Source organism: Cervus canadensis, chromosome 3 (genome assembly GCF_019320065.1).
Source record: "Cervus canadensis isolate Bull #8, Minnesota chromosome 3, ASM1932006v1, whole genome shotgun sequence".
In the NCBI taxonomy this organism is placed as follows: Eukaryota; Metazoa; Chordata; class Mammalia; order Artiodactyla; family Cervidae; genus Cervus; species Cervus canadensis.
Genome location: NC_057388.1, coordinates 12,051,388 through 12,073,715, shown reverse-complemented (window position 1 = coordinate 12,073,715; position 22,328 = coordinate 12,051,388). Strand labels below are relative to the sequence as shown.

At 42.1% G+C, this 22,328-nt stretch overlaps 1 protein-coding gene across 5 annotated transcripts in view; it reads right to left on the bottom strand.

Annotated features, from left to right (window-relative positions):
* Positions 1-22,328, bottom strand: part of DYNC1I1 (dynein cytoplasmic 1 intermediate chain 1) — a 370,739-nt gene that overhangs the window by 146,538 nt on the left and 201,873 nt on the right. For all 5 annotated transcript variants that reach the window (XM_043462652.1, XM_043462651.1, XM_043462655.1 and 2 more), the window contains one exon: positions 3,954-4,043. In XM_043462652.1, coding sequence (XP_043318587.1) covers positions 3,954-4,043 — 90 coding nt within the window. The remainder of the gene's footprint in view (positions 1-3,953; positions 4,044-22,328) is intronic.

Here is a 22,328-nt window from a genome sequence, read left to right as displayed (position 1 = left end):
TGGACTATCCAAGAACCACAACCAATATCAGTATTCAGGAGATAAAACCTCTCCAGACATTATATTTCACGAGAAGAAAATTAGTTGATTAATGGAGTCCACAAAACTTAAAATACAAGCATAAACAATTTGAACCAGAACAGTATGACTCTACGATGGACCTCAAATTCTCCCTGAAATTTCTGTTTCTTCACTTCTTCCCTATCCCTGGAACCTAAAGAATTGTTTTCAACATCTTAACTGCATGAAAAGGTAGGAATTAATTTAATAGTAACAGGCATACCAGAGAAAAACAAGGACAACAGTAATGTTTGATTTTTCTTACAAGTTAAGCAGAAGGTGCTATTATAGCAGGTTTTGTTGTTTGTTTTTGCAACACGGAGTATTTCTGCCAAGAGCTAACAATATTTTATGCATTTTAAGTGATCTTTTTTAAGAGATAAAGATTCTTCAGGAAAACTAGAACATGTGGATATTACTTTCATATAATCCAAATAACAGGACAAGTTTCAAACTTACCAAAATTTACCTGAACAGTTACATTTAGCTTGAATAAGAAGTATGAAAACAAGGCACTAGAGTCATGAAATTCAAAGTTTAGAAAACTGCCCAATTTCTATGAATTCATAGCCTGAAAAAATTAAAATTTAGTATGAATTTTATTTTAGGGTCTATTTTTTATTCTTTTTATTACTAAAATCCTAATTTGTCTTGGTTTTATATATGACAATGCTTTTTGTATGTGTTTCTCATATTGATCCTATCCTATCTGCTGTGCTTTCTTGAGTTTTCTTATTGACTTGAATGTGTATTTTTTCAGCTTCTTTTTGATTTACTCTATTTACTATACACTATATTTTTTGATGTCTAGAGTTCCTTGGGTTTTTTTTTTTTTTTCTCTGTAAAAATGTAAGATCCATAGTGAAATCCACAGTTTTTATTGAATATTTTACAATCTCATTTTTAGGTCAAAAGTAATTTTAAAAATCTCCGTTTCAGAAATGCTTTTTTCAATGATGTAGCTTTAAACATCAATGTAGAAATTACATCTTTTAAATAGTTTTCAAAAATATTCCAAAAGATTAAAAAGTAAGTAAACCCACATAACTTAAATATTAAATCAGATTAAGAAGGCATAGTGGTTCTTAGAGAATTTTACAGTGAAATCAGTTCAAAAACAAGAGTAAGAAAACCCAAACTGAATAAAGAATGGTGCCCTTCTCTGAAGTTAATGTGAGGTTTATGAGTTAATGTGCAATTTCAGGAGCTAAGTTTCTGATTCTGTTGCTTTAAATTTCTAAACATGAAAATCCTAGGACATTCACATACCAAAATTTCCTAAAATTTGATTAAAAGCTAAAAAGGTACTTGCTGTTTTTCCCAACTCTTTTGTGAAAAAAAGAGTGGGAAGAGTAATAAATTGAACCCACATTTCTTTGCTGTTTAATGCATTTTGATGTCACATGGGCAAAAATGTCAAAAGCTGGTGAGGACGGATTTTTTTTTTTCCCATCTTCCCCTCAGCACTTTTTTTTTTTAATCCCAAAAAAGGCCAGATTTCTCAAAAATGTGTTCCCTGGTTTGAAACCATGTATGTCAAGTTTCAGCCCAGAGCAAATGTTTATGGCTAAGTAATAAATCCCTGAAATTCAGGGTTCCTATGGAAGTGCTGACACAGCCCTGCCTACCATGCAGCTGGGTGAATGGCGCCACGATCGTATCTGCTAGAGATTCTTTTAAAAGTGTGCAAAATACTATCTTGCTTTAAAAAAAAATAGCCAGCAAGAGTTTGATGCCAACATAAACATGCTTTTAACCCATCATATGCTAATGTGCAGAAAAGCCATTAATAGAGACTAAGACGCACAGCATGGCAGTAACAGGAAATGTACTTTCAAACTTCTCTTGGACTTTTAACAGGACTTTAATCAATTCCATAAAGCATGAGTAACAGTTAAAACTGGAGGGCGTTTTTGCTCAGAACTTAAGAAGGAGGTTGCAGTGCTTTGCCAGAGAAGACAATTTGGAGATTGGGGTTGGGGGGCAGTAGGGAGTCTGTGCCAAGACACACAAAATATACCCTGGCTCCTTATCACCCAGTACATCTTAAGGATATTTTGCTAAAAAAAAAAAGTAGTATTTTAGTAAACTCTGACTTATTTTGTCTCTTGCTACACCTGTGTTAATGATACTCTATTCACCAGCTTAAATATACACACATGTTCTTGAAAGTGAAAGTGTTGGTCCCTCAGTTGTGTCCAACTCTTTGAGACCCATGGACCGTAGCTTCTTGTCCATGGGATTCTCCAGGCAAGCAACTAGAGTGGGTATTCTCTTTTCCAGGGGATCTTCCCAGCCCAGGGACCGAATGTGGGGCTCCCACACTGCAGGCAGATTCTTTACCATCTGAGCCACCAGGGAAGCCTTTCCACATTCTTAGCAGGAGTTTAAATGTGAAATTGCTTCAATCAGATCCTTTTACAATCTCTCAGAAAATGTAACTTGGGCCTTCTGTGAATGCCACTCTTAAAGATGCTGAATCTACTACCTGTCTACAGCCATACCCTAGAATTTGGCAGTAAACAGCCACCTCATTCATGCCTGGGCAGGGTGGAATGAGTCTGCATGAGCAGTACATACCCACTCTTACAAAGTCCCTGGGGACAACCATGTGTGCCAGAGTCACAGGCAAATGGAAATTTTAAAAATCAAATGAGTTTTCAGGAGGGAGGAGACACATGTACACCTATGGTTAACTCATGTTGATTTATGACAGAAAGCAAACCAATACAGTAAAGCAATCATCAATCAATTAAAAATAAATAAATATAAAAATAAAATAAAATGAGCTTCTAATTAGACTTTTGTTGCTCTAAACTTGGGACACTTAGTAGGAAATATGCAAGAGTCCATTCTCACAGATACTCCATTTCTCAGTAAGAATGACAATCTCAAATTCTCTTTTTCTCCTTAGGCCGAAAATCTCAAAAAGCACACAAAATTAGATTTGTAAGGAAGCATCAGCTATAGTATTTCTTGCTTACCCCTTTCTATTCTTTTTACATTCTTGCTTTCTTGTGTTTTGAAATCCAGTGCTATTACAGGAGGAGGGCATCATGGGGACGTACATAGGCTTTGGTGCCAACTCTAAGCACAGGCCATGTACTTATACATTATGTATACAGAGTATGTTTTTAAACCTCTCTTTTCCTATTTCTCTATCTATACGATAGAGACAATAATAGTATTTGCTTCAAAAGGATGTTGCAAAGGGTACATAATATCTTTGGAGTGTTAAGGAGACAGCCAAGCACCTAGTAAGCCTTACTAAATAGAGAGGCTGCTCCTGATCTGGGCAGAGCATGGAGAAGACATTTATAGCACAGTCAGTAGTGATGATTGGGCTTCCCAGGTGGCCCTAGTGGTAAAGAGTCTGCCTGATGCTGGTTCGATCCCTGGGTCAGGAAATACCCTGGAGGAGGGCGTGGCAGCCCACTCCAGTATTCTTGCCTGGAGAATCCCACGGACAGAGGAGCCTGGTGGGCTACAGTCCACAGGGTCGCACAGAGTCAGACACGACTGAAACAACTTAGCATGCATGCACCATAGTGACGATCTTGGTTAATGTTTCTCTATAGCTCACATGGACCCAACTAGGTAACATGTCAATTAATAACAAGTATCTTGTTTTACTGCTATTTAGTAATAATTTTACGGGAATCATGACTGGACTTGTTGCTGGAATTGTGGATGACTTGTATTTTATTTGCTTCTGTCAGTCAAAAACTAAAGGAACCCAGTTTATACTGCTACATGTAATGTACTGAACAATCCCAGAAAACCTTCCATACTGGAGGCGTATGTTTAATTTTTACTTACCTCTACACCCCCTTATGTTGGTTACAAAAACAAAAACAATAAAACGATGACTTGATTTCTCTCCCACACCGTACCTTCCTTCACCTCCTGCTTTTTGTCTTCATTTTCCTGTTCTGAATCCTGGCCCCCTTTAGGTTCCACCATTTCCTCATCATCCTCATCCTCTGGAACAAAGAAAGAGAAAAATGCATTATATTCTTGCCTTCCAATCAAAATCTCTGGTTGCTGGTGGGAGGTAGGGGCAGAGGGTAAAGTTCTAATCACTCGGGGGCAACTTCTAAGTAAATCAGTCCACGATGGATGCCCGAGATATGTGCTCATGAATATATGGATACATTATCTCCAGAAGGGGTCTCTTTGAAAGTCCCCCCACCATGCTGCTGAGAAACCGCTCCGAGTCAGCACCTGTTCCATCTATCCCCAGGCCCCCCCGCCACATGGGATGTCTTGGAATTGCATCTCTGACCTCTGAAGCTTCTTCGGAGATGGGCCAGGAACAGATCTTAAACTGTTTCCACCTGCGGCACATTCTCCGCAGGGGACACCTGCTGTACAGACCACTCATTTCCAGTTTCATCCTCACCCCGTTGATTTGGTTTTGACCTACAGGAAAGGGTTAAATGCAGGTCTGACCCCAGGTCAGATGCCATCGGCAAGGAAACAACCGGGGTAGGCCCCCCAAAGTCATTGCCGTTGGCCTGGGAGAACAGAACTGACCTGAAATGGCATTTACACATTCAGAGCAACTCGCGCATTAATGTGCATTTAATGAGCGCTAACAAACGGTACCGGTCGGCCACCACCACCAGATGTTCCAGTGCCCTTCCTGCCCTATGCAAATGTGCATCCCTTGAGTCTCTTCCCCCTAAAACTGCCTTTCTTGGAGACCCTTTCCATTGCAGAGTGCTTGAAACCATCAGTCACAGGGTAGAGGGTGGGGGGACAAGACAAAGTATCATGACAAAGCCCAACTTACAGGAATAAGACAATATAAAAAATCAAAACTTGCTTCTGTGTTTTTTAAATATATTACCTTCACTCTTCAGTATCATATTCACCATAGGTTACTGATTCCATTGGTTCAAGTGGAATTTAAAAGAAATGCCTTCACTTCCTCCATACCCCCTCACTTACTCATATATTCATTCATTTAACAAATATATGCAGACTTTCTATAAATTCAAAGCTCTGTGGAGAGTCTCATTTCCATCACAACAAATCCTGAAATTTATAACAACTCAAACTTTCAGCTCCAACCATTGAGAGAATGTAGTATATAATGCGTGTGTAAATGTAGCCTGAAACAAACAAGTGTAGCCTGAAAAGCAACTCCAAAAGTTCTGCTGTATTAAGCAAGTGATTTGTGGAGGGAATATCCATTTTAAGAATATGGATGTGTGAAGTACAGTATTACAATTTATATACTGGAAATATCTCATGCAAATTTTCAATAGAATACAGAAGTCTATATGCATGTGTGTAGATTGTGGAACCACCCTCATTACTTTATAATCACACTATATACATACCAGAAAGAAAGAAAGATGCCTTTGAGGGAAACTGTCATTTATTATTAACACATTAACACATTTATTACTAATACATTATTACTGACACATACCTGTGAGACAAGACATTCACTTAAAATTTTGACAGGTACACTGAGTTACCCAGATATGTAGACGAATAAACCTTTTAACATGTTAAACTATAAATAACACACATAAATCTTTATATGTAAAGATATTACTGCTACCTATCTGTTAAAAATCAGCTTGGAAAGTCCTGAGAAAAATCTTCGCCTTGACATGTTATATATTCCTGAGCCAAAGATCAAACACAAAGCCCAGGGAGGTGCTAGCAGGAGGGAAGTTTCTCTTCTGGTAAACCTTGGATGGAGAGGCAGTTTTCAAAAGGCCAATAAGCTGGGAAGTAGCTCTATCTCTGAACCTTCTAGAGACCTTTATTTAAGTCCAATGGGTCCCGGAGCCATTCCCTGGAACTTAATAAATACAAGTAAAATACAACAGATATAAAGGTGCCAAATCCCATGTTATGAGTTGAATTGCGTCCCCCACCCCAAATTTATGTTGACTTCCAAACCCCCAGGACCTCAGAATGTTGATCTGACTTGGAAATAGTGTCACTGCAGATATATTAGTTAAGATGAGGTTGTGCCAGAGTAGTGAGGGCACCGGATCCAGCACGACCAGTGTCTTCATAAACAAGGGGAGATTTAAACACAGAATCACACGCAGGGAGAACACCATTGAAGATGAAGGTGAAGACTGGAGGGCAGCCTCTACAAGCCGAGAAGTGCCAAAGTCTGCCAGCAACCCAGAGACATGGCACGGATTCTCCCTCTCAGTCGTCAGAACAAACCGGTCAATACCTTGATCTTGGCATTCTAGCTTCAAGAACTGCGAGACTTTCCATTTTTACTGTTTAAACTGCTCAGTTAATGGGACAGTATTATGGGAGCCCTAGCAAACTAATAAAGCCAGTAACATGCCTTAACTTCTATGGTTTTATAATCTAGTGAAGAGATAATGAGACACACAGTTGTGGTTGTTCAGTCACTAAGTCCTGTCTGACTCCTTGTGACCCCATGAACTGCAGCACAGTAGGCTTCCCTGTCCTTCACCATCTCCCTGAGTTTACTCAAACTCCTGTCCACTGAGTCAGTGATGCCATCCAACCATCTCATCCTCTGTTGTCCCCTTCTCCTCTTGCCCTCAACCTTTCCAGCATCAGGGTCTTTTCCAATGAGTTAGCTTTTTGCATCAGGAAGCCAAAGTATTGGAGCTTCAGCTTCAGCATCAGTCTTTCCAATGAATATTCAGGATTGATTTCCTTTAAGATGGACTGGTTGGATCTCCTTGCAGTCCAAGGGAGGTCTCAAGAGTTCTCTCCAACACCACAGTTCAAAAGCATCAATTCTTTGGCACTCGGACTTCTTTATGGTCCAGTTCTCACATCATACATGACTACTGGAAAAACCATAGCATTGACTAGACGGACCTTTGTCAGCAAAGTGATGTCTCTGCTTTTTAACACTCTGTCTAGATTTATCATAGCTTTTCTTCCAAGGAGCAAGCATTTTTAATTTCATGGCTGCCGTCACCGTCTGTATTGATTTGGGAGCCCAAGAATATGAAATCTGACACTGTTTCCACTTTTCCCCCATCTATTTGCACAATAATCACACCTACAGCAGTGATGAATGCTTTATTTGCATCATCTAATTTATATATCAGAACTTGGTACCACCAACCTAATTCAATAGATGAGGAGACAGAGTAATTGCCTCCCCAATCTTCCAACCATGTCAAGCTTCACGTTCTACCTGGTTCTATGTGTAACGGGGTCTCTGGTCTTTAACCATTAAGTGCACTGCCTCCCTAAACACAGCTGTCATGAAACAGAAATGTCAGGGGGAGATGCCTGAAACGCAAAAGGTGTGCTGCTCAGCTGCAATGCAAGCAGGGGTGTGTGGAGGCTCCTGGAGGTGGCCATCGCATGGAGAACGCTTTCAGTTTCCAGAGCTCACCACACACAGCACACAGGGCATCTATATCAAGACCACCAGGGTGGAAGTTGCTTAGCTGTGTCTGACTCTTTGGGACCCCATGGACTGGAGCCCGCCAGGCTCCTCTGTCCATGGGATTCTCCAGGCAAGAATACTGGAGTGAGTTGCCATTTCCTCCTCCAGGGGATCTTCCCAACCCATGTTATCCATCCACACTGGATTCTTACTTACTCTGTGGAATCCACTCTCCTGAGACCCAATTCAGCAATACTTATTACAAGCCTTGCTGTATTCCTTCAGACAGATAAGAGTCACAACCTGGGTGGTAACTGCATTTCAAGGCACGTAATAGGTCTGAGTCCAAGGTTGGGGTCTACCACTTGCGAGCCCCTCACTTAGCATAATTCATAGGAACTCTGTGAGGCCCTTTCCCTCATTTGCTGAATTGGGATAATAACCTTTCCTCAAAACACAAATTTATTATAAGACTGTAAGATAAAATTGTTAATGTGAAACTGCTTTTTAAACCACCAAGAGAGCTGCAAATACCCATCCAGAGAAATCTTCAAGCAAGTGCTGCCTAAGCTTGTATGTCAGCAAACACTGAGGAGCACTCACAGTGCTCATGTGCCAAGAACAGGACAGGGAGCCTCCCCCCAAAAGTCTGTGCTCATGTCATGGTGCTCCCATGAATGAGCACAAAGCAGCTGAAAGCAAATAATAAACAAAACATACGCCGAGTCAGGTAACTAGGACAGAGACAGAGAATGCTGGAAAGGGGCATCGGGGGTGCTGATCAGGGGAGGAAGAGGCGAAATTTTAAACAAAGTGCTCAAGAAAGGCCATACTGAGCAGAAACTTCAAGGTGTCCAGGACTGAGAAGTGAAGATTTCAGGGAAGTAAAACCAATAATCAATAGGTTCTTCCACCTCCCTCCATAGACCCGAAGGGGAGAACAGCTCAAGTTCTAAATTACTTTAGTCTTAGTTCTTCTGAATATAGAAAAACAATTGTGCTTTTATTAGAATCACCTAGGTTTTTTTTTTTAATGAAAAAGAAAATTATTATTATTTTTTTTTTGAAAGCAATGGTCTTTTATGGGTGAATTTTTTTCACATTACTTAAAGAGGTTTTAAAAAGCAAAGCAAAAGCAAGTCTTTTATTTTAATTTTGGAGAACCACCTAGTCTTTACATTCACTTTTCTTAGTTCTTAAAATGAAGTCAGTTTCACCAAATGACTTTGCGCGAGACAGCTTTAAACAACATTAAGCTCCTATCTTTCGCAGACACAAGGATTTTTAAACATTAACTCCTGAAAGAATTAAAAAGAAACATCATGACAGAAAGTGGCCACTTAGAGCTTTTTGGAAATATATTATTCTATAAGGTCCTGGCTATAAAAAGGGGTGGGTTTGTAATAGAAGTGTGTTGGTTTATTTTTGAAGTAGGTGGGAAAATAGCAGGTTATCTAAATCTTTAAATAGAAAACACTTCCCCAGAGAATATGTTTTCAATGAGTTTTTAAAAACCCCAACAAATATTTATTGTGTTTATAATATGTGCAAAGTCCCATAATGAGATACGGTGAATAAAAGAGAAATAATTAAAAAAAAAACAGTACTGTTTTAAAGTGGTTACAAACCAGTTGTAGGCATTAATTTTTAATGGCCACAGAATTCTTTGTCTATCAGCTTTTTAAAGACAGAAAGTAAGTGTTTTGGTGAATTTGTTAAGGAAATAAAACATAAGAGACAGGCTTGTCTCTCTGCATACTGATATGTTTGCCTTGCTCAGCAAAGAGAGTATAATTTTCTTTAAGATTCTGGTTTCCTTTCTGGTGCAATTGGAATTACTTCTGTTGAAACCATTTTCAAAACAGTTAAATAACTTTAAAGAAAAGGATTTATGTAGAACTGCTATAGACTACTGATATATGAGTTGTGCTACTAGTTCATACCCGGTTACATTTCCTCTGTGATTGGAGGGGGGAAAAAATTACCACCCATGTACGGTTTCCTGTCCCAGGTACACGTGAGAAATTAAACTACTGGCAGAAGTTAATTACCTGTCGGTCTAAGGGACTAATTTCAAACAATGGCATCTTTTAGACATTATTTTATTCAGCACCTAAATTCTACCCTCTGCAGTTGTTGCTTTCTTTCTCTGTAGTTGGAAAAAAGTTTGGTAGCTACTGTCCTCCTTCCTTAAGATATTCTTGAGGTCTAAACACGAGTAATTGCACGTTCTCCGAAATTGCACATAACACACTTAGTCCAGGGCCTGACCCTGTATATGAGCTCCGGAAAGGTAAGTTTCCGCCACTAGCCTGGTGGTTAAGAATGAAGCCAATGTCACCACGCTGAGTATGCCACAGTTGTCTGACCACTGAGCTGCTCTGATGGCCTTCCCTGGGGGCTCAGATAGTAAAGGACCTGCCTGCAACGCAGGAGACCTGGGTTCAATCCCTGGGTCAGGAAGATCCCTGCAGAAGGGAATGGCTACCCACTCCAGTACTCTTGCCTGGAGAAGTCGCAAAGAGTTGGACACAACTGAGTGACTAACACTTTACCTTTCTGATGACCTCCCAAATCTGGGACTTTGGGATAGAAGTGCAGGGAACCATTTGTTTTTGTTGGTAATACACCACCAAGACCCTTTTCCTGGCAGGATGGCTGTATTGGTGGCTAGCTGGTACCCTACTTTCTCACCCTGAAGCCCCAGAGAGACATTTCCTGCTCTCCATTTCTTGGTGACCAGGACACAGGCAGGATCTGGGCAGTCAGACCGAACACTCCTAACTGGGCCTTTGTCTCTGGGGCCAAGAGGCAAAGCCAAGAGGGCACGGAGGATAATGAGGGGCAACACGCCGCCAAGTCTGACATCCTGGCCAGACTGCTCCAGAGACCCACGCTCTGGGTTCCCTTGGTCTTGCCCTTTCCCAAGCCTGCTCCTTTGCCTCCTGTTGATTCTGTGAGCACCAGATTTCCTTCCAATAAATCTTATTAGAGGTGATGTCAGCACCAGATTTCCTTCCAATAAATCCCCCCGGATTCAGTGCCTGCTGCTTGCAACCAGAACCCCGAGTGACACAGGGAGGCCCTCTGTGAAGAGAAGGGCTTGTGTTTTATGAGGTCAGTGGGTCCTTTCTTTCCCCAGCCTCTCAGGACCTGCAAAACCCCAGGATAAGAGGGTCTGAGGGCCTGCCCCTAGTCCTTGACGCCCTGCTCCTGGCTTTTCACGAGGGGTCTGTGGCTTCATGGAAGACAGCTAAGTCTGGTCAGGGGGACACAGATGGGAGGGAGCAAAGTGGGCCATTTCACTCCATCCTTCTTGACTCCAAAGGGCACGCTGCTGCTGCCGAAAGGGGGAAGCAGAAAGCAATTCCCGTAGGGCTTCAAATCGAACAGGCCAAAGTCATGTACTGCTAAAAAAATTGATCGCTGCTAATTAAACTTTAACACAGCATCAATTCTAATGTGAAAAATTGTGAATGTTGGAATTGATCAAATAATGAGTGGCTTAGAAATGAATAGAACACTAGCTTCCAAAAGATAAAAGGGATGATGGCAAGAACAGAGAGTCAATTCTAAATCAAACTTACCACCATGTTACTGTTGGTGAAAAGACTTGGATAGATAAAGAAGGCCTTTTTTTGTTTGTTTATTTTTTGTGTATTTTACTTCTCTTTCTTTTTTTTTTTTTTGGCCACACCACAGGGCATGCAGGATCTTAGTTCCCTGACCAGGGATTGAACCCATGCCCCCTGCAGTGGAAGCATGGGGGTTAACCACTGGACCACCAGGGAAGTCCCTGTTTTTTGTGTGTTTTAGATGTATTGCCCTTAACTTAATATCAAATGCACTGGCCACTTTTATACAATTCTATGTATAGCTATTTCAGATAGGGATTCTTTTTATAACATATTTTACATGTTCTATAGAAAAATCGAGTTAATCTCTCAAATTAAAACTTATAAAAATAATTCACCTTAATGAAGATATTCTTTACAGTTCTGTCTTTGGCCTCATCTTTTCTCACGTCAGATGTCACTCTGGATAATATTTACATTTGTCTTTACTGGTGGCTCAGACAGTAAAGAATCCGCCTGCAATGCAGGAGACCCGGGTTCAGTTCCTAGGTCAGGAAGATCCTCTGGAGGAGGACAAGACAACCCACTCCAGTATTCCTGCCTGGAGAATCCCACGGGCAGAGGAGGCTGGTGGGATACAATCCATGGAGTCAGAAAGAGTCAGACAGGACTAAGCAACTAACATTTTCACATTTCCCTTCCATCATCACTCATGAATGGGTATCTCCTGCCAAGATTTCCCCTCTAGGCTCCAGGTTCTGTGTTGTACATTTCAACTCGAATGTCCCCCAAGGTGTTCACACTCCACATATTCAAAGCAGAACCCCCCACCTTCTGCTGAGAGCTCCTTTGACTACATTCTCCATTCCCCCCACCAACTGCACACCTTTCACATATGCGTTCACAATTAGGTATCACAGTACTAACTTTAACTCTTCCATCAGAGGTTATAACAAGGGGTCTACATTGGTTCAATCCTTCCTCCAAAATCTGTCTTAAATCCGCCTCTGTCTTTTCTGCACTGCCCTGATCCAGGCCATTACCATCTCTCACCGGGAGTATTATAGTAGTTTTTTGACTGGTCTCTCTAAAACTACATGTCTTGCTCTGTGTTTCTAGTAGTTTCATTTTTATTTTTTAAAAAATACATCTATGTATCCTTTCCCCACCAAAAATATTCTATAGTTCCCTATAAATTGCAGCATAAAACCCCACAGCTTCTTATCTCTTCCGCCTCAACCTGTACTCTGAACAAATGCACAATCACCGAAAACCCCAGTAGGTACACGCCTACACATTTTTTCCCTTCTACCAGTCTTGGTCTTTCCTCCAGCATCCAGGAGGTGATTATTACTAATTCTTCATGGTGCAACTCCGGAGCTTTAACATCTCTTCCCAGGCAGATCTATGGACACCTTCCATTATTCTCCCTTGGATCTCCATGATAATACAGCCAAGAAACCACTTGAAATTAGGTTCTGCATTTATCGCCACAACTAGAAGAAAAGTCCCTCAAAGACCTACTCTTGATAGGACCATCACAAAGTCAAGTACAAACACTAGCAAAAGCAAGATGGGTGATGGTTCTGGAAAGGCAGTATGAACATCCTATAGCTCCTTAAATGACAGAACAAGTTTGGACTTCTTTCTGGAGACCAGTAGCCCCCTTTTGAATAAACATCTGTTGTCGTTTCATTGCTGAGTCATGTCCAACTCCTCTGACCCCATGGACTATAGTCCATCAGGCTCCTCTGTCCATGGGATTTCCCAGGCAAGAATAATGGAGTGGGTTGCCATTTCCTTCTCCATGTGAATAAATATATATCTCATTTAACCCAAATGTATAATTTAAAATTTCAAAAGGAATCCAAGACACTGGAAATGCCAAATACGGCTTTTGAAACCTCACTCCTCTCCTTGGCCAGCTCTTTATGCATATTCTGATACACCTAAGGGGTGGCCTGACCCTTGATGAAAATTGCTGCTGCCACCCAACCCTGCAGAGAATCTGGAGGCATTTAAAAATGCAAGAGACAAGGTCTAATTTTGTTTAAGAATACAGAGGCAGTATGGAGCTGGAAGGGAGTGGGAGAGCCTGGAATGAGGGAGACAGTCAGAAGGTAAGCTATAGCCCTAATCCAAGCAGCAGATGATGAGAACTTGGCTGGGGATGGTTGACCGCCAGTAGGCGTGATGAACTGAACTGTGAATGCAGACATGTGTTTTTATAGCAGACAGTGAGGGCTCTCGTACAGAACTCACTCAAGTCACCCTATCCTTGGACCGGCTTTGTGGACGGTTTGCCAACTTCACCGGGAGTCCAAAGAGAGCCACCTCCTGATACGTATCACGGCAGCCAAAATAAAGTATAACATGCACCGCTGAATGCTTACACAAACCAAGGTGAGCGCCTCGGTGCTTTCAAAATATGCAGCAAAGACATATTTTGTGGGATTTTCAGTAAGCACTTTGTTAAATATACTACATGCTAATATTTAAAAAACCTTCGCTTTCTGGTCTAGAAAAATCTGGCCAGAGCAAAGAAAACATACATTTCTCATCATACAGAGCACTCCTGTTAACACTCTAGGCCACATCAGTTCTCTCCTAAGGCTCTAACATGACAGTACTTGGAAAGTTTACTTCCTGATGGAATGTCACACAAGGCCTTGCAAATGGGAGGAAATGAAGGAAAATATTTAAAGCGAGAGAGGAAGCCAGAGAAGAGTACTTTTTAGCAGCTGTTTCTGAAACCTGTAACTGTGCTGATACATGAAACGTGTGCGGCAAATATGGGCTGAATTGAGTGGCCATGGATTAGTCAGCTTGCATACAAGGTCAGAGACCAGGAGATTTTCCCTTCTGGAGATGTCCAGGCAGGAGCCCAGGGATAACCTCAGCTTTTGATGTTTGGGGCTGGGAAAACTTGATTGATCTCTATTTCCATACATTTTCCTCTTTAAAAACCATCAGTGGCTTCCTATTTCCTAGAAGAGCTCAGTGTTGAAGGCCTATGACTAGCTAACTTCGACTGAATTCTCCAGCACTGCTCAGAACAGAAGAGTCCTTGACTCATCCGTACATGTACTTTGTTGCCAGAAACCACCCCCATCTTTCCTGTCTTGATTCTTTTATGCTTTTCAGGCCCCCATCTCCTAAGTTTCCACCGGAAGTCATAGAGTCTTCAGCCATGATCAACTGGATGAGCTAATTCATACTAACAGACTAGAGAATGGTCACCCCAGTGAATTAATGTCTAATGGCAAACTGCAGTTCTTGCAGGATCTGGACGGGAGAGAGATTTTGAAAGAGCCAAGCCACCCCTCAAAACAGTCCTCTGTTCTGGAGTCTTGGTAGCAGAAGCACTCATTGCACAACTCCAGAAAGAGCACTGCCATTGTGCTCTATGTGAACAGAGCCTCCTTGACGCATCCAGGGCACAGGCTCTATGTCTATTCTTGGCAGTTTTATTTGTATAGGGGTGTGCGCACCACACACACACACAGACACACACACACTCTGGGCAATAATTCAAAACACTTGAAAATGCAAGTCTCGGCTTCTTGGAAGGGGAGAAGGGACTCCTAGCTTTCTCTTCCAGACTTAAAGCCCTTTTGCAGCCCACTTTTGATTTTGGACAATCTCATACCCTTCCCTTTGTTTCCTCCATCACTTCTTCTACTGTGCAAACCTGTGCTTCCTCTTAACAGCAGCATGGCTTGTAGAAAAGAAAACTGAGGCTGCAAGGACAGAAATGTCATCATACCTAACTTTAAGCAGCAACCACAGATATGTCCCAGAAAAAGTAGACCCCAAGGCCTCCAGGCATTAAAATGGTTACTGTGTTAACTAGTGAAGACAGAGTAAAATACGTAGATGCCATTTAGAAACATTATTTTGCTTGTAAAGAAACTGTAAGGAAAAAATGGTACCTTGCATCTTTAAGCTTGTCAAGTCTGACATTTACTGTCAGAGCAGTTGTCAGGTCCATCCCTGCATGCAGAAGTCATCATGTTCTCTAGCATTCATCTTGTTTTTGTCCTTTTTTTGGTGGGGGAGGGGTGTGTGTGTTTTTTTTTTAATTGAAGTATAGTTGATTTCCAATGTTGAGTTAATTTCTGCTGTATAGCAAAGTGAAGTGACTCAGTTGCACATATACATACATTCTTTTTCATATTCTTTTCCATTCTGGCTTATCCCAGGACATTGAATATAGTTCCCTGTGCTGCAGGAGGATGTTGCTCTCCATCCATTCTATATGTAATTGCTTGTACCTACTAACCCCAGACTCACAGTCCATCCCTCCCTGACCCCTCCGCACCCCCTGGGCAACCACAAGTCTGTTCGCTATGTCTGTGAGTCTGTTTATGCAATCTTTTTGTTAATAGGATCAAATTGTGAATTCTGCCTCTTTGTATCCCCTTCACTTGCACAGCTCCCTATGTACTCTCTATTTTTCTACCTCCTTCTCTTTGGTAAGGGCCACCATGTGGCTGACCGTCAGGGTCTCCTAGCTGGCATTCTTAACTCTAGCTGCTCCCAATGCCTGCCCTTGCTACCAACTCTTGAGAGTTCCTGTGCCATGCAGAATACAAGTTGGATTCCTTGGCCTCGTCTCTAAGTCTTCTAGGTAAGAAGACTTGAAGACTTCTGGCTCTAAAACCACCTGTTTCCTGCCGACCTGCCTGCACCTCGTTCACCCCCCTCACCCCATCCACGCACACACTTCTGTCACTGACACTGCAACACGGCACAAACCACCGCAGTCCATCTGCCCTTCGGTTCCCGTGGCTCCCTCCGCCAGACACTCTCCCTCCCCTCCTTCTTGCAAAATACGAGCACCTAATATGTGACAGGCACTATCTCAGGCGCCAGAGATACCGCAGTGAGCAGAACAAATGAGACATCCTGCCCTCATCGAGCTTGCATTCCAGTGGCAGGGACAGAAAATAAGGTAAACAAGGAAAGCATAACGTAGGTTAGCAAGTTGCGAGCACTAAAGAGACCAGCAATACAGGCCAAGTGGTGAGTATCACAATTTTGCACATAGGTAGCTAGGAAGGGCCTTACTGAGAGGTGGGATTTGCTAAGAAGACTCAAGGAACAAGCTCTGTGGGTAGCTGGGGAAAGCATTCTAGGTAGTAGAAGCAAAAACACAAGGGCAGGTTTCACCTGGAAGGTTCAAGGCTTTGAATACCTTTGTATCTTCCCTGCATGTAAAATCCAGCTATACTTCAAGATCTGATTCAAATGACCCCCAGCTCCCCCAATGCTTCCTGTTCACCCTTGTTAGAAGGGATGTCTTCCTCATTTAACCCTTCACAGCACTTGAGTTGAGACAGTCTTAACAATTTTCTGTATCCAGTCAAAGAACTATTGTGTTTCAAAGTAGGACATGTATCATTCTCTATTTTATTCAGGAAATCAACTCTGAATATTCACTGGAAGGACTGATGCTGAAGCTGAAGCTCTAATACTTTGGCCACCTGATGTGAGGAGCCAACTCATTAGAAAAGACCCCAATGCTGGGAAAGATTGAGGGCAGAAGGAGAAGGGGAAGGCAGAGGATGAGATGGTTGGATGGCATCACCGACTCAATAGACATGAATCTGAACAAACTCCAGGATAGTGAAGGACAGGGGAGCCTGGTATGCTTCAGTCCATGGGGTCATAAAGAGCCTTAGCAACTGAACAACAATAAATTCTATGTACTATTTTAAGCAGAGCACATTTCTGTGCGTTTCTGGGCTTTCTTCTCCATCCAAAATTCTGAACTTCTTGGGACTAGGATACATTAACTATTCACATTTATTTGCCCCAATATGGGTGTTAAGAAAATATTCTTGACTGTTTTAAAAGTTAAGAATGTCATTTCCCCCAGGGTTCTGAAAAGCACATTTTCTCAGCGGTTTCTCCAGTGTTTTAGCTGGATCACAAAACTCTTCACTCCGTTTCCAATTTTAAGGTTCCTTTCCTTGATCACTAGGTCTTGTCATTATTGCCAGCATCTCTTCCCTAAACTTACCCAGAGTCTCGCTATGCTCACGCTGAGGTTCCCGATCCTCTGTCTTGTTTTGTGTCCTGGTCACTAGCTATTTGCTCACCACCTAATGAGTGCTCAGATGTGTACCAGGCATCACGGAAAAACAACAGTTATCCATTTATTGGATCATACATGTTAAGCTTTGTGGTAAAGGTTTTATTTCATTAGCCTGTTTAATCCTCCCAACAACTCACCAAGGCAGACATAATCGTTCTCTAGCCCAGCGGTTTCTAACCTTTTTGGCACCTGGGACTGGTTTCATGGAAAGCAATTTTTCCACAAACTGAGGTGGGGGATGGTTTAAGCATGATTCAAGAACATTACATTTATTATGCACTTTATTTCTATTATAATTACATAATAGTAATAATAACAGATCATTAGGCATTAGATCCCAGAGGTTGGGGACTCCTGCTACACATGAGGTTTTTGAAAGGAAGGTGATCAATAAGACCAGCACTAGGGGAAGAACAGAGCCAATATTCAAACTCATGTTTTGCAACCCCTAAACTCCCTCAACTTGCTACTAAATCATACCAAACTTTGTAAAGGAAGAAAAGGGACCTGTGATGGATATTTTTGACTTTGACCACCCAGAATCCACCACGTCATGTCTTTGACCAACAGCCTTTCTACTCTTTCTGGATGAACCCATCCCTCCCCACTCTCAGCTAGGCAAATCCTTCTTAAGATTCAAGGGGAAACATTGTATCTGAAGCAGTGACCAATGACACGAAAGCTCTGTATTTCTCTCTGGACTATCAGTAGACTTTGCATAAAATCTACTGTCCAAATTGGGGTACTTCTCAGAGGAAATGGTGGTGCAATTAATGTTTAAGCATGACATGGTGAAGGGAGACATGGCAGATACGGATGAGGAGAGTCTGGACAATCCAGGATGTGTGGTCACCCCTGCCGCAGGACAGCGGGCTCCTCCATTACACTGGACTATGTGACTGTTCTCGCCAAAGCAGGACACGTGGTTGCTCTAACCACCAAGGAAGTGGATGCCTCTCCTTCATTGGATTGGGTGTCATGCCCAACATGGAACCAAAGCCTTTCTGGCTCCCTATATGGAACTTGAAAAAGAATCAATAAAGAAAGAGCATGGCCAAGAGTGGTAACTAACAGTCTGAAAGCTAAATTGAGTAGTAACTGAAGTCACCATCGACTTTTATTTGTTAACAGCAAACAAATGTTCTTTCGGCTTCAGTAATTTGGGGGTGGTTTCTCTGTCACTGGCAACCAGAAAAGCATGAATGATCAGGAACTAGTAACTACTGACTAAGTGCTCTGTACTCTTTGTAGTTACTCTGTAGTTTCTGTACATGATCTCTTTTAGCGAGGACATGAGCTGCAAGGTAGTATGGGGTTAAGTGCCTGAGTCCTGTTGCCATGCCGCTCAAGTTCAAATTCTGATTCTATCATCTAATAGTAACCATGGGCCACTTACCAAACCCCCTGTACCTCAGTTTTCTCATCCACTGATTACAAAATTGCTCTCCTTGGTTAATGATAGTTCTTTCAAGGCTTAAGATACTTAAAGAACATTTTTATTACTATTGCTGAGGAAACTAAGATACAACGAGGCTAAATAAGTTGCTCAAAGTCAGACAGCTACTAAATTATAAGGCAGGTTTCTGAACCCAAGTTTTTGAGGCACCAAATTCCACTCTGTTTCATGTGTCCACACTGTCTCCCGGCTCCCTGAACTAAGCAGGAAGAACAGAGATGTCTCAACGGGTCTGGAGGTAAGAACAAGCATAGCCAGTGGAGACACAAGGTGGTGGAAGGAGCAAAGCTGTGTTGGAACGAGTTGAAAATGAAATCGCCCGCCCCCCATATTCACTCACACAGACCCCAGCTTCCTGCGCCGAGCCCGGCTTCAGTATAGTTTTAGCACAGTCGGTGGTCGCTTCACAATCTGCCTACAGTTTCAGAAGCGTTCCCACCTACTTCCGGGAGGGCTACTTGAACCATCTCGTCCCCTCCAGCACGAGGCCATGCTTACAAGAGGCACCCTGCTCCATCTCTTGCCATGTGGGTTCCTCTGCCCTTTGCCAACCCTGCTTCAACTGAGGTAGTTACTTAGCTTTTCTTCATCTTGCCAAGAACTCTCATGTCTCACGGCTTTTCCATCCGCTGTCCCCTCTGCCTGGAATACCCATTATCCAAATAGTCATGTGTCTTTCTCACGACCTTTTTAAGAGTCCCTGTTCAAATGTCAGCTCGTCTGTGAGGTCTTCCCTATGCAACCTATACAACAGGGCATCATGCCTCAGCACATTTCGTACTGGCACATGGTACTTGATTTTTTCAAAAACTTTTTATTTTTTATTGGAGGATAGCCTATGAACAGTGTTGTGATAGTTTCAGATACACCGCAAAGTGACTCAGCCATACATATACTTCATTAGTGTTAGTGTTAATTGCTCAGTCAAGTCCGACTCTTTTGTGACCCCATGGACTGCAGCCCTCCAGGCTCCTCTGCCCATGGGATTCTCCAGACAAGAATAACACAATGGGGAGCCATTCCCTTCTCCAACATATACTTCATAGCACTGATAACTAACTGATTTAATACATGTATGCATGTATGTATGTATGTATGTATGGCCTGCCTCCTACCACTGAGAATGGAAATTCTACAGCATCAGTGACTGTCTCTTTTCTGCTCTACCCAAATCACCTAGAAAATAGCAGGGTATGTGGCAGGCGGGCCATAAATACTTGTTGGATGATAAGATGACTGAACGCACAAAAGAACAGCAAGGCAGCCTTGCATCTTGCAACCAACACACATGTAATTCCTTAACCCCCAGAATGATGGCAGTCTCTGCTATAGAAATCTGGGACTCACATCCTTGACCTTGTCCTGGATGCTTACAACTCCACAGGTCTGGTTCCTTCAAATGGGAATTTTCTATCTCTTTAGCACTTTGATTCTCCAGAAAATGAAAATGAGTGCTTTCTGCTGAACTTCCATTTCAGCATTTTCTCTTTCTGGTGTCTACCCCCAGCCCAGAGAGAACTGATCTATTTTCCATCTGGAAATACATCAAAATTCATCACGGTCCAATTCTCAGGGAAGATCATTAGCACATTTGTTTGCTTTTATCCTGGCATTAACAACTCTATTTGGGGCTAAATCATTTCCCCTGGTTTCAACGTCAAGTTTTCCCATTGGCTCAAATATGAAGTCCCTTGTCTGTCAATGTAATAATTTTCTATTAATTATGAAAGAAGAAAGCAAGCAGTTTGAGAGTCTTAAGGGAAGCATTTGTCTAATCCAAGAAACTGATTTTTCCAGTTACTTGGACTAAGTACAGCCCTCAGTTGTGGTCAGATTCACAGATTTCAAAGTGCCCCCTTGTTTTTACTTTCTGGTCAGTCTAGACAGACATGGTTCATTCCTTCATTTTTCAAGCTGTTGAAACATCACGTTGGTCAAAAGAATCTGAATCTCTAGAGACTGAACTGAGCCGTGTTTCACCAGAGACTTCATAACTTTCTACCGAATATCCCTTCAAACAGAACCACCTCAGTGGTACCAGGAGAGATTTCACTTCAAAGGCTCCATGTGAGTGTGAGAATGAAATTGTGACAACAAAAACAGTAACCACTATTGTCCCAAATGGAACTAGAGTCCAGTGGTGAGAGTATGCAGTCCTGATTTTTTTTTCCTTTTGCCTGGTCTCAGCTATTTCAGTTTCAGCTGGGTATCTTTACTCAACCCAATTGTCCCCTTTAAATACCAAGCTTCTACTCCTTGGACACATGTTCTTGAGAAACTACCATGTGCAATACTGGCTCCATTGTATGGGCCACAGAAATGAATCAACAGAGATGCTTAAACTCAAGAGCTTGGCATCTGGGCAGAGAAATGGCAACTGTATGTAAATATCTATATTGGAAGGCAGAATGTTTGGATATCTGGTCCACGGAATCCCCAAGGGATATAACTTCTTAAGGGAGAGTGTGAATAGGGAAGACGGAAGGGAGGCAGATTTTTTTCAAGGAATTTATTTTCAGTTGGGTCTTGAGGAGTGGTGGGATCTTCAGAGGGACGCAGAGATGGGAATGCAGAGTATCATTCCAAGAAGAGGAGAGGGCATGGATGAGTACAGAACAATGGAAAGATGGCAGTGGCAGGCAGTTCAGCAGAGGAAGTAGTGGAAAAACCTTAAACACCAGGATAAATACCTAGCTAAGGAGGGTCACACACATTTGCTATTTGATTCACACAGCTCTGTTGAGAAGAAGCATTGTGAATTCTCGTTGCTTTAACTCATGTCAAAAGGACTTTTTAAGGATCCTCGGGTACTTAGCAGTGCCATGACTCAAGAGAACAGTTTTCCCATCAGAAAATTTGCAGCATGTAAATTACCTACTTTTTCTCCCCAGAGATAGCATAGGGAAAACATGGTCTTATTCACAACCATTTGTTACATAATATGGCACTTGTGGTAAACCCGCCTCCCAATACAGAAGATGCAAGAGACACAAGTTCGATCACTGGGTCAGGAAGCTTCCTTGGAGGAGGAAATGGCAACCCACTCCAGAATCTTGCCTGGAAAATCCCATAAACAGAAGAGCCTGGCAGGCTACCACCCATGGGGTTGCAAAGAGTCGGACGTAACTAAACACTGAAAAATGAGATAAATACGTTAGGTCCTTGAAGATTTATTTTCTCATCCCTAAAGCAGGGATCCTAATTTCTGTGCTACTTACATAACAAAGTTGTTGTCTGAAACAACAATGTAATGGAGACAGAGATGCTTTGTCACTGATAAAATGCCATTAAGTGTAAGTTATTAAGGCAGGATTAATTTGTAGTAATAATTACAGCTTTTTGATGCCCAATGGCCCACTCGGCCACAAAAATGTGCAAAGTAGGAAGAAGGTTATGTAAGAGAAAAGGGAGACATTCCATCTGAAAGGGAGCTCTTCTAGAAAAGAAAAGGGAGACATTCTCATCACAGAAACAAAGGACTGAGAAGATCCACAGAGACAACTATTGTTGGGTTGTGGCAGAATTTGCGGGTGAGGAGTTCAAACAACAGGGCTTCCCTGGTGGCTCAGCAGAAAAAGAAAGAATCCACTTGCCAATGCAGGAGACGTGGGTTCAATCCCTGGATTGGGAAGATTGCCTGGAGAAAGTAAACGGCAACCCACTCCAGTATTCTGGCCTGGAAAAACCCATGGACAGAGGAACCTGGTGGGCTACAGTCCATGAGGTCGCAAAAGAGTCAAAATGACTGAGTGACTAAACAACAAGTTCAAACAA